The sequence below is a fragment of the Parasteatoda tepidariorum genome, chromosome 5, assembly GCF_982258835.1.
Source record: "Parasteatoda tepidariorum strain Cologne lab strain chromosome 5, Ptep-v5.0, whole genome shotgun sequence".
In the NCBI taxonomy this organism is placed as follows: Eukaryota; Metazoa; Arthropoda; class Arachnida; order Araneae; family Theridiidae; genus Parasteatoda; species Parasteatoda tepidariorum.
In genome coordinates, this window is record NC_141759.1 from 3,153,125 (window position 1) to 3,165,957 (window position 12,833).

Consider the following 12,833-nt stretch of genomic DNA (forward strand, 5'->3'; position numbering starts at 1 on the left):
AGGAAACTCCACTCGCCATGATGTACAGAGAATTGTTAGAAAATCAATAAAATGGACAGAACGATATTTCGTCAGACCATGGGAGGGTCGGCAAGAAATTTCACCAACTATCATTTTTTTAAAAATATCTCTTTTACATTTAAGAAATTACGCTACAAAAAACCTTTTTTTAGAGAAATGTACATAATTTATGAAGCATTTTTTATTTTGAATAAATAATTTATAGAATGTGATTTTTAAACTAATTATATGTATTTTTAATACAATTAATGATCATAGCTGTCAACATGGATAGGAAAAAATCCAGTTGACTTCACAAAATATGAAGTTCATTATAATTGTTGCAGAATGTACTAAATATTTAACATATAGGGAATATTAGGGATTTTTATGGTCATCAAATCAGAAATATTGCAATATTTTCTAGTTATGATTGGCATTAAACATACTTTAAATGTTATGTATTACGTATACTCATAATTTTGAATATTAAAAGGCAATTAATTCATCAAAGATAGTTAAAAGATTTTTTTAATTAATTTAAAAAGGAGTTCTGAATAAAAATAAATCGAACATTTTATAACAAAAAGAGTTTTAAACTGATTTCTATTAAAGAGATTCGCTTCATTATGCATTTGTAATAGTACTTATTTAAATATTCAAGCAAGCAATAATCTATACAAAAATTCTATTTCAATAGAGACTTTTTTTTACGGAATTTTTCTAAAATGCATAAACAGGACAAATGCATAAATAAAACAAAAACTGGGAGAATTTTAATTAAACCAGTAGACAAGGAGAAACAGAAAAATCTAAATCCAGAAGAGTTGGTAGCTATGAATGCTTAATTCTAATCAGATTTAAGTTTATTTTTATTTGATTTTTTACATAAAAAGAACAAGACTTTAGAAAAAAAAGCAGAAGGTAGGCTTATAGGTGAAATAAGTCTCATTATAAAAATTTATTTTTAAAAAAATACATGATATTCACAGTGAAAGAAATGCAGTTAAATATTACAATATCTTTGTAAAGATAGATATGTATATACATAAGAGTAAATATATATGTAAAAAAAAAAAAAAATCAGCATGCATCCAAGCTTGAGACCTCTTCCAACTTTTGTTCAATAATCGTTTCAATGTCTAGAAATCTGAAATATCCTTTAAATTTGGCACCTTTAAAAAACAAAGGAAACCAGAACTTGTCATCAGCCCACATTTTGTGAAAGGGCACTTCATTTTCTGGAAACCATGTTGGCAACATTTCTATGAGGGAAGAAAAAAAAAACTTTACGTAATTGAAAAATAACAGATATGACAATACAATTAAAGTAGGGCCAGGATAGTCAAAGACTCCCCGTGTAGTAAATGGTGACTGATGCACGATTAATCTGCTGAGCCCGCAAAGTCCTCCATGTTCCCATAACAAATCAATACCTCTGGGGGTACTGATCCGGGAGTTTCCGTGTCTTCTGAATTGGTTCAAAATTAGAAGGCTACAGAATTTAACATTAGTAGTCGTAAACCCAAAATAGGGTCGACTGTTCAATGATTGGATAAAATAAATACAATTAAAGTGAGCCATGATGGCCCAGGGAATAGAGCGTTCTCCATCCAATGAGGTGATCTGGGTTCGAGGATGAGGTGATGGATGATCGATACAAATTCTGCATCCGACTTGTACCGCTCACAGTGCTGACATAAAATATTCTCAGTGGTAGACAGATCACAGGTTAGAGTCCCCATGCCATCAGGCAAACTGTGGAAGGTTTTCGTGGTTTCCCTCTCTCTTTAACACAAATGCGGGTTAGTTGCATCAATAAGTCCTACACGAAATATCAGCACAGTGTAACACAGCACAAAGGCAGATTTCTTCCAATAGTTGATCCAGGAGTTCCCTTGTCTCCTGGACTGGGTTCAAAATGACAAGGCTACTGAGTTGAACATTAGTAGTCGCAAACCCAGAAAAAATTGGGTCGGCTGTTCAGCGATGGTTACAATATTATAAAATACAAATTACAGTCCAGACGTTACGAGGTGAGCTCTCATTCTCACTGAGACTTTGTTGTGGCCAGGCTATAGTCCTGAGCTGAGACAATTCAGAAGAAGAAATGTCATTACTCACTAATTGAGCTGAAATTTTTATAAACGATTTCAATTTATGGGTTTGAAATAATAATAGACACAAAAAAAACACGCTTTCGATTTAGTTAATTAAATTATTAATTTTGAAAGTGGAATAAGTGCAAATGGTAATCTTTTCCAGGGTGCGTAGCCAGATTTTTCAACAAAAAATAAGCACCTTTTAAGTACTTTTTAAGCACTCAAAAATATCTTTAATCCTTTTCCAAATAATATTAATAATCCTAATTAGAATCTGTGCAATAATAAAAATTATTTTTCCTGTTCTTTAAAGTTCAAAATTTCTAAACATAAAATCAATACAATTTTAAAAAAATTTCAAAAACTTTACATAGTTATGATAAAATAACTAGTTTCTGATAAATATTGCAGAGAAAATTGTAAAAATCAAGCAGTTTTTGTAATTTAGAGCGACAATCGACATAGCAAAGAAAAATTTTATTTTAAAAAATAGAAAATTAAGCAATTTTTACAAACCTCAAATAAATAAAAAAGCACCTTCAAGGGCTTTTAAAAAACGTAAATAAGAAATAAGCACTTTTTAAAAAAGCTATGCACCCTGTTTTCTTACGATTTTAATCATTGTTGCATTTTGAGGTTTCATCAGATTATAAGGCTAAAAACATCACCCAAATGAATAAATCTTTACCAATGCTTTTAAATTCATTCAGACACTAACTCTTAAAAAACTCAAAAATAATCTTTCAAATCAAACCAAAAAATAGTAGTATTCCAAAAACATTAGATGTATCCCTCTTTACTAAAGATGGACACAAGAATTAAAGATTTTCGCAGAAAAATTATTGAGGTTGTTTTCTTCAGAATAAAAAATTAAAAAAAAGTCTTATTTACATATTTTGCAAGATTTTTCAAAATGAATATTTACATTTTTATTCCTAGAATAATTTTTAAAAATACTGACCTACTTAATTAGTGCTTAGTTCTCTAAAGAACTAAACACACTACTAATTTATATAATTTGTTTTATGTACTATATACGAAATTTTTGTTAAAAATATTAAATTTTTCAAAATACTAAACAGTACATGTCATTTTAAAAACTTAGGAAAAAAAAGTGGCTTATTCATGTAATTACATGACTTATGTCATTATAAAACTAGAAAATATAATTTTCTTTTAAACAAAATTCCATATGGTATTCCAAAGAAATTGAAATTAGTGAATTTTCCCAATTCTAAAAATATACAACTCAGTATCAAATGGTACAAAAATTCTGAAGCCTTTTTTTTTTTAATCTCTTGTGCTAGTTTTACTGATCAACCAAAAAGAAAATATCTTAAGTTTTGACTAGGACCAGGTGATAAATCAATGTATCGTGAAATACTGATTTTACGCATTGATCGACAGGCCGATGTAGAGCCTTTCTCTTAGGCTGTGCATTAGAAATCTGATTTAAGCCTAATGTATAAAGCGACGCTCGGGGGTTAACCAGGGTTGCCACTCAAATCTGGAAAAAAAATTCCCCTAGTTCTCCATGCACATATTATATACACAATATATTAAGAGGAAACAACAATTACTGCGCTCTTGTGTGAGCTATATAAGGCTAACTATATTTATCAGTTTTAATTGCTGGAAAATCAGCTGAACATACTTAAAAAATGCTATAGTAAATTAAATAGTTTAGTATAGCTGAAATATCATGGTTAAATATTCCATAGATTACGCTTTGAGTGGTCAGCATTTTTTAAAAGATAAAAATAAGAAACAAAATTCCCTGTATTTTCCCAGTTTGTAAAGAAAAAATCAAAATTCCCTGCATTTCCCCTGTTATTTTAGGTGATTTTTAAATTCCTTTTATTTTCCAGGTTTTCCCTGTGGAGTGGCAACCCTGTTAACGATGAAACGATTTCATGCAAGGATCCTTGTCGTCCTGAAATCAATCTAGTAATGAAAAGAAAATATGAATAAAAAAAATTATTCTTTATTGATTTTATAAAATTATTGTTGGTTTATTTTAAGCAATACAATCTAATAGGAGTATTTTGTATTTAAGTAATTTATACTTAGCCTACATGTATTTAATTTGCTTTTATTTTTAAGAAAATAAAACAAAGTTTGCATTTTCGTTTTTTTTAAAAATTGGCTATTAGTTAAAACGACTATATTTTTTAAAATAAATGAAAAAAAATTCTTAAAACTCTTTTAATCCTTGTTCGTTTGATAATTTGTTAGATAATCAGTATCAATTTTAAACCAATAAATCTTTAGTCAATTTTACTTTCAAAAGAGAAAATAATAATAAATAAATAAAAACAACTCATTTATTTTTACATTTATTAAATATGGAATTTGACAATTAGTCAATACAGCTTTATTATTTTAAATAAATAAAAGGTTTAACGATGTTTCAAAAGCATTTTCTGTTCAACAAATAATTTAAAAAATGCTTTACTAAAATAGACATTTCTTTTGTTTGTTTTTTACTTTTTTAAAAATTTTAATGCATGTATGTAAAATATATTTTGTTACAGTTTTATTATTATTTTTAAATCAATAAAGCTTAAGTCATTTTTACTTTTAAAAAAAATTAAAATAAAGTTTATCTTTGTTTTCACTTCAAGACATAGGTCTAATGTAAAATTAAAATTTATATATATATATATATATAAATTTCTTACATCGACCAGTCCCAGTTTTGACTATTGGCTAATTTTATGTGGACCCGATCACACGTTACATAACAACTTGTATAACTACTCTTGAAGTATCTCTATCAAACAAGCAAATTTTAAAATAGTTATTTCATTAATGATCATCTCATCATAAGGTTAAATCATGTAACATTAAGTATTTATAACACCATTTTGTTATTCTTATTATAGCACATACTTAGAAATTTTTTTATTTATTTCGATATAGCACATCATTTTCATATTTATACCTTAAAAATATGAACAAATGTAATCAATGAACAAATTTTTATTCTACTGCAAATTTACAAAAAAAAAATCATAATAATAAATAAATAAACTTTTAATCAATATACCATAAATTATTTTATTCAAACAAAAGTAATATTCAATTAACCATAATTGTATTTGAAATTATTTTAAAATGTAATAAATTTTTATAGCTTTTTTAGTTATAATAGTCACTCCTTTTTTCCTAGAGGTATAAAATTTGCTCTGAAAACAGTGGACATTTTTGTAGTAGTTACCTTTGCTAAATAATCAAAAAGTTTTTTAGCTAGCAAATTTTTTTTTAAAAAATATGTTGTGGTTTACCTTTGGGGGCTACCTACAAATTATGTTATAAAGCTGATTCAATTAACATATGTTTTTTTTCTAGCTTCTTTTATTTTTTATTTTTTTTAGTATGTGCCACTGCCTGGAAAAAGCAACAACATTGATACAGAAATTTTCCTTTTAATTTAAGTTGGTAATTCCTACAGTAGCAGACTACCACTTAAATTAGCAAAAAATATTACAGTTCTATAATTAGAGATCAAAATATAAATATTTATCACATTAACATTATTGGAAGAGCTCTAAAGTCTTCTTTGTACAAGATGAATTATAAAAACTAAATATTTTTTCAAGTGTTTCTTTTTATCGTAAAAAAGTTTATGAGAGCTTCCATGCTGAATGAGTAACAAATTTTAAGGATCCCAATGTAAAAAATTAATCTTGTAAATAAATAAAAAATTTAACTAATCCCAGCTAACTATGCACATAGCTCCATAACTAAAATTAAATTATTTTACCATCGCTTTCCCGAGGTTCTCCTTGGTAAGACGAGGACGTATAAACATGAACGTGCATTATCAAAGGATCTTCCACAAATTCAAACTTTAAATAACCAACTTTTTGCAGATTTTCAGCCGTTATTCCAGCCTCTTCCTGCAACTCTCTAAAGAGAAAATAAATAACTCCGTAAAATTATAAAAGAGGATTTAAGAATGCAACAAACTAACACTACTTACCGCTTAGCACATTCAAGCATACTCTCTCCATTTTCAAGTTTACCACCAAATCCATTCCATTTGCCAAGACCAAAACCCCTTTTTTTCATGCCTAATAATATTAAACCATGTTTTCTAATAAGAACCAAAGAGGAAATTTTTACAGGAATCATTTTTGATAGAAGAGGAGGCATGGAATGACAGCCATGCGCATTATTATAACTTTATCAGGTCGAAAGAATAAATAAACTGTCCACTCTGATACAGTGACCTGAGGTCATTTATGAAAATAAATAAACAGTGGACAGCCGCACGTATCTGCTGCCAAAAACAATAAAAAAAAGTTTAAAAACATTCTGCGTTTTGTGCCGAGTTGAAAAACCTAGAAAACATGTTTTCAGTTGATACCGTTTTTTTGCGCCCCTATTTCTTGTTCAGAAATAGTGCAATATTTGAACGAAAACCGTTTATTCCATGTGACTGTCTGACACCGAAGTTTCCACATTACGAACAAAAGTCGATAAATATGAAGAAAAAAAATTTTTTTTTAAAGATGTAACTACTGACTAATCACTCAGTCATTTTATCATTTCATAGTTTGGAATAAAAGTGAATGCATTTTCCACTGTAGAATAATAAAGGTGGCCTAATCAGCTTTATCTAAAATTGCATATTTGAGTGTTTAGCAAAATATATTGCCAACAGTGCATTATATAAATTTTCGTTCGTAAAAGGCCAAAATATTTTAAAAAGTTGCAATGAAAATAAAATTTTTAAAGTTGAAAAGATTCTATGCCGGATCACTAGTACTATTTTTTAAAGGGCACCCATTCTTTACATTCCTGTTAATCATGATTTACGTCATATTTGACGAAATTGCAGTTAAAAAGTAACCGCAGTACTCAACAAAAAATCGAAATTAAAATAATAAATTTACAGATCTTGAGGTATGACAAATGTAAACAATCGAATTTTAATAATTTATGAAAATAGGAAACATTTTTAATACTATATTTTTTTTTATCTAGCTCTGAATACTCCATATCTGCTTTGATTAATAATTTAATTAGTGATGTGTAGCTGTAATCTATTGTGTAGTCAAATTTTAGCTGCTTTTATGTCAACATTAATTTTATTTCGCAATAATTGATAATTTACTAACTTTTCCTTTTAGGAACAAAGATTTTTTATATTCTTATTGTCACGGTAATCATTTATTGTCATTGTCGACTAATTGTAGTCATTTAAATTTGAAAGTTGTTGATACTATTTGATGAAAACTTAAGATGTGTTATAATAACAACGTTAATTTATTTTATTTGATGCCGTTCGTAAACAATTATAAAACAGATTATTTTGATCTCTTAAATAATTTTTTACTATTAGTTTTCCTTCTTTGAGGAAATTGACGTGTACCATTGTTTTGAAAATGATTTGTATCTTTCTTGCTTAAATCTAATTATGAAAGTGATTAAATTAATTTAATTTTGAGTTTTATAATTTTTATTAGAACTGCTTAGTTTAATTAATTTTATAAGCGACATTAATTTTTATTTAGAAAAATTAGGCTTGTTTAAATTAATTTTCTTAATATTGTGTCATTAGTTAATAAATAATTGGTTGATTCAACCAGAGCTATTCATTTTGCCTGTAGAAAGTAAAACTAATTGTTCATAACTGCAGTTTTTGTAATAAAGTTTTCTGTCTAAGGCTAGAATCATCTGTCAAATTTGTTTTTAGGCATTACTATTCTTTGCATAAAATTAAGTCTACAAGCTTGTGTGTTCAAAATACATGTTTGTGAATATTTATATAACTGACTTACTGATTACAGATGCTAATTATTTCAGTTTTTATTTTATGTGTCTGCTTTTTGTTTTACAATAGTTATTATTTTTTTAAATTGAAATGCATTCATTTAAAGAATTAAGGAAGAAAATTTGCAGATTTATTTCATTTGTAGTTTTTAAATGGACAAAAAAATATTTGATAAATTTCATTTTATTAAATTATTTTGCTAAGTCATTAATATTTTGTCTAATGTGCTGTATAATCAAAACTATGTTTTATTCTTTGCTTCCTGTCAAGTTTCATTTCCATAGATAAATAGTCAAATGCTATTAATGTTAAAATAGTATTATTTCCTTCAAAATGTTCTTTTTTTTTATTTATTTATTAATTTTATTTATATTGTGAAAATGTTAGATTTTTTCTTTTCTCTTGTCTTCAAATTTTTAAAACAAGTCATTAAAACTAATAAAAAAGAATTTTAATTTTGATCTTTTTTTTAATATTTAATGATTTTTATTTATTAATTTTATTTTAAAGCATTGTTAGTTATATTTATTTTGGGAAAAACTTGAATTACATGTACCTATGTTTCTATTGTATTTATTTAAAGGAAAAATTTTGTTATGATTAAATATATACCTACTTATTTTGAATGCATAAACACAATAAAAGTATATCTTTCATTGTAATTTATTCCTTATATTTATTATTAGCTCAATTAACTTTAGTTAAATAAGTTAAGCATTTATACTTTAAACTTAAAAGCTGATAGTTTTAATTTTAAAATTGAAAATTATTATATTTTGAAGATATTAAGGCGAGGAATAGGTTTTATGGTACTTTTCAATTAGACTGGCGTAAGTGGGAAGTTACCAAAAAATATAGACCTCTTCCAACTTTAATTAATAAATTTTTTTAAATAATAAACAAAATAGATTTTTATAAAAAATTTTTTAAAGAAAAGTAAAAAATATTAGCTGAATTTTAATTGCTTTTGGCTGCTGACCAGAAAGTACCTCTTTTATTTATCATCACAAAATTAAAAAATTTGCCTAGATAAACTGAGCATAAAAAAAAATTTTGCAAATTATTTTAACAATTTGTTAATTGTTGATGCACCTTTCTAGTTTGAGAATGAGTTTTTATATGAATGCTTGTTTTAAGTGAACACAAATGAAATCGAACATTAATAATATTAAAATACAGTGAAACCTCTGGGATTGACCACTTCCCATTCCATTGTAAAATGCTTGTTGATGAGGGTTGGTCTTTTTTAGAGGTTAAATCAACTCAAGGAAAACTATTTAATGACTGTTAAAAAATCATTATTGAAAGCTGTGGTGGCTCAGGGAATAGAGCGTTCACCTTCCCATGAGGTGAACCGAGTTCGAATCACAGCCATGGCTGTTCGATACGAATTCTTCATTTGTCTCGCATCGGCGACAGTACTGGCTCAGTTACAGACGGAATCATGGGTTGGAGTCCTCTTACCATCAGAGTAACCATTCGGGGTTTTCGTGACTTTCCTCTCCATGTAAATGCCGATTAGTTCAATCAAAAACTCCTCGGCAAATTTCTCCCAATTATTGATCCAGAAGTACTTTTGTCTTTTTTGATTGGGTTCAAAATTACAAAGCTATAGAGTTGAACATTGGTAGTCGTAAACCTTAAATTGGGTCGGCTGTTCAACGGCGGTTATAATTTAAAATAAAATCATTATTGAAAAATAATCAAAACTTAGCTGTATTATATACAATTGTACAATACAAAAAAAATTAAATAAATTATAATAGTATTATATATAAATTGGATAAATTATAATTGATGAAAACTTTAATAAAAATGTTATAGATGGTAAAGATAATGAGATATTAAGATAATTATAAATATTTAAGATAAATAAACTGAGTAAACTATTAAAAAAAACCAAAGTTGTTAATTGGAATAAAAAGAGAAATCTAAAAAAATGTATAAAATGTCTAAAAATATATAATATATTAAAATTTTTTATTAGATTATTATACATATAATATAATAATCTGATACAATATCTTAAAACAAAACTTTAATGCTAAAAATTATATTTTTTTAAAAAAAAAATTACTCACAAAACATTAAAAGAGATACCTAGTGTCTTTTAGAAACACTTTTGAATGATAAATATAAATGATAAAATGAAAAGATAATAGAACGATAAGATAATAGAACGAGATAAAAGAACGATAAATATAAATGATAAAAAAGAGGCAGAAAAAAAACTTTCTTTTTGCCCCACAAACATATTTTGTCTAAAAATACTTTTCTAAATAATACTTAGCTGAACATTGGGCCAAATATTTGGCAAAATGGCAGGATGCGCCGAATATTCGTTACATCCCTTGTTGTTAATACTTTGAAAAATGATTCAACTCTTTAAATAATATATTTTGCATTAATTATGTACTAAACCAACATACCTTTAATAATTTTTATTTATTGATTAAATACATTATTTTTGATGCTATTCCATGTTTCCAAAATTATTCCCTTTCATTAAATCTAAGAGAAATGGAAAAATTTGCTCACTCAACCATTTTAATTCAACATTTGCAAAGCATTCCATTTGGATTGTTATATCTGAATCTCATTGAATGGCAAGTTGTATTGACATCGAAAATTTAATTGTTAAATTTTTATTATCTTCATTATATTTTACTTACTCATTTAAGTTAGTTTTTTTTTTTTTTTTTTAAATTCTTTTAGTCCTTTTTTTTTAGTAAGATGTTTGATTTCATGCTTTTGTAAAGTTTCCAAAATAAACTCTCAAAATTAATTCTAAAAGAGCTAAACCTTTTTTTTTGTGGAATTGCTTTAATTTATTGTAATGTATGTTATTGATTCTATACAACTTTTAGTGTAATACTTGGGACCATAATTTACATGCCCCCTCTGCTATATACAACGCGCTACTTTCGAAAGTAATTCATATAATAATATTATGTTTTAAAATTTTATGTAACTAAAAATAGATGTGGAATAATAGTCAATTTATCACTTTATGCATTCATTTTTTAATGTATTTATTTTTATTTTAAATAGCTTGACGGCTCTTTTGCAGTTGACGGGAATATAATTGCTTTGGCAACTTTTTTTCAAAATCTTTCTTTTACTAGACTCAGTAAGTCATTTTTCTTTACATAAAATTAAAAGTGTCGTATATTAGCAAACATTAGAATTGGATTATAAAGCAAATGTTAGATTATTGTTGCTTATTCTATAAGGCAAAGTTTTTTAACAACTTATTATTTTTTCTTGAAACAAATGTGTAGTAACTTAGTATACTTGGTTTGTAGTGTATATTTGGTGCAGTGCAGTAAATAAGAATTATGTGTGGAGAATTAGATGCAGTTAAAGTTGTACAATAAATTCAGAGAACCAAAACTAGGGAAGTCCATCAAAATTCTGCAAATGAGATGACGAAAGGTGCAGTGTATGTCCGATTGTGGGAACGAGATTCAAGTGATATTCTGGCAGCCCTAGATAAATTTTTGAACCAATTAAAAAAAAAAAAAAATTGCTGCAAAATTTTTTTTTGTAAAAAAAATTTATCACTTTACAAAACTTTACCCAACAAAAAAAATTTCTAATAGACTGAAGTAAATTTAAATCAAGCCAATAAAACCATGTTATTTTTAATATAATATTATGACATGGAAATTAGCTCTGATTTGAATATTCATATCTTAACGTTCCACCGTAAATTTCATTACAGAGAGTTGCAAGAACGTACTGAACTAATATTAAAAAACATATGTAATAATTAATGTTGTCTGAGTTTCTTTTTTGTTGTTATATTTAAAAGTCTCCAAAATAATTAACTGAGAGTATATAATGACCTTAAAGCATACTTTTTTTAAAAAAAAAATAAAGTTTGGTATTTCAATATGTTTTTTTTACCCCCCTATTAGCATTTGCAATGGTAGTTAATGTTTCTCCCTGTTGATAGATTTAAAGAACATCTAAAATGATTAACGTCCATGGCTTACGTAGAAATGTTAAGAATGTAGTAAAGAATTATTCAGACGCTCAAGTAAAAGTGCGTGAAGCAACTTCTAATGACCCTTGGGGACCGTCTGGCACTCTGATGAGTGAAATTGCCGACCTCACCTACAATGTTGTGGCATTTTCAGAAATAATGCAGGTCATTTGGAAGCGATTGAATGATCATGGGAAGAACTGGAAACATGTTTACAAGGCACTCGTTCTGCTGGAATACCTGATCAAGACAGGTTCGGAAAAGGTAACATATGATTGCATTTTGTTAAACAATGTGTGTTATCATCTTTCTAATTTTGTGAGTATTAGTAAGTTTAATTGATTTTGTTGAGTGAACAAACCACAGGTATAGTTAAACCTTTTTCTTCTTCTTTTTTTAAAAAGTATTTTAAAGCTCTAGCCAACTGCAGAGTTCATTATTATTATTATTATTTTATAGCAAGTTTGACTTTTTAGAAATGAAGATGAAATTTGGTATTATCTGAAAATTTTTTCAAAGCATTAAACCCAAATCTAAACGGAATGTCAAACCAAAGATTTTATTCCGACTGTCTTTACCTTTATAAAATTTGAACAAAATGTTGAATAAAAAAATTTATTCTGAATGTCTGAAACTTAAGAAAATGCAACCTTTATTATAAATGTAGCATTTACAAGTTAATACAGTGAGCATTTTTAATAGTGTTAAATTTTGATTAATTTTTTCCCCCAATAATTGTAAAATGTTTAAACAATCGAAATCATTTTCTTAAATTACTAAAAGATTTATTCTTACATTGGAATCATTAAAAAAAAAATTAACTCTTGTAAATAGAAAGCTAAACTATTAAAATCTTAAAAAAGAAGCTGAGGAAACATCTATAAATAAAAATTAATTTTAAAATCTGACATCTTTGATATTTTTATCTTATCTTTTACTCATTCACATTTATTAAACTTTT

At 26.7% G+C, this 12,833-nt stretch overlaps 2 protein-coding genes across 5 annotated transcripts in view; one reads left to right on the forward strand and one right to left on the reverse strand.

Annotated features, from left to right (window-relative positions):
- Window positions 1-942: 942 nt before the first annotated feature.
- LOC107455574 (oxidized purine nucleoside triphosphate hydrolase) lies at window positions 943-6,625 on the reverse strand. The gene is made up of 3 exons (XM_016073198.5): window positions 6,088-6,625; window positions 5,869-6,014; window positions 943-1,265 (listed from the first exon to the last, which is right to left on the reverse strand). The coding sequence occupies exons 1-3, from the start codon at window positions 6,258-6,260 to the stop codon at window positions 1,084-1,086; spliced, it is 501 nt and encodes a 166-aa protein (XP_015928684.1). The 5' UTR covers window positions 6,261-6,625; the 3' UTR covers window positions 943-1,083.
- Window positions 6,626-6,877: 252 nt separating this feature from the next.
- LOC107455573 (epsin-2) overlaps window positions 6,878-12,833 on the forward strand; it is a 33,075-nt gene continuing 27,119 nt past the window's right edge. The window contains exons 1-3 of one of the 4 annotated variants that reach the window (XM_016073196.5): window positions 6,878-7,013; window positions 10,936-11,014; window positions 11,843-12,136. In XM_016073196.5, the coding sequence (XP_015928682.3) occupies window positions 11,861-12,136 (276 nt within the window). In that variant the 5' untranslated portion in view covers window positions 6,878-7,013; window positions 10,936-11,014; window positions 11,843-11,860. Of the gene's footprint in view, window positions 7,273-10,935; window positions 11,015-11,842; window positions 12,137-12,833 lie in introns of all 4 variants that reach the window. The other 3 variants (XM_016073197.5, XM_016073194.5, XM_043042610.3) reach the window with 3 other exon arrangements.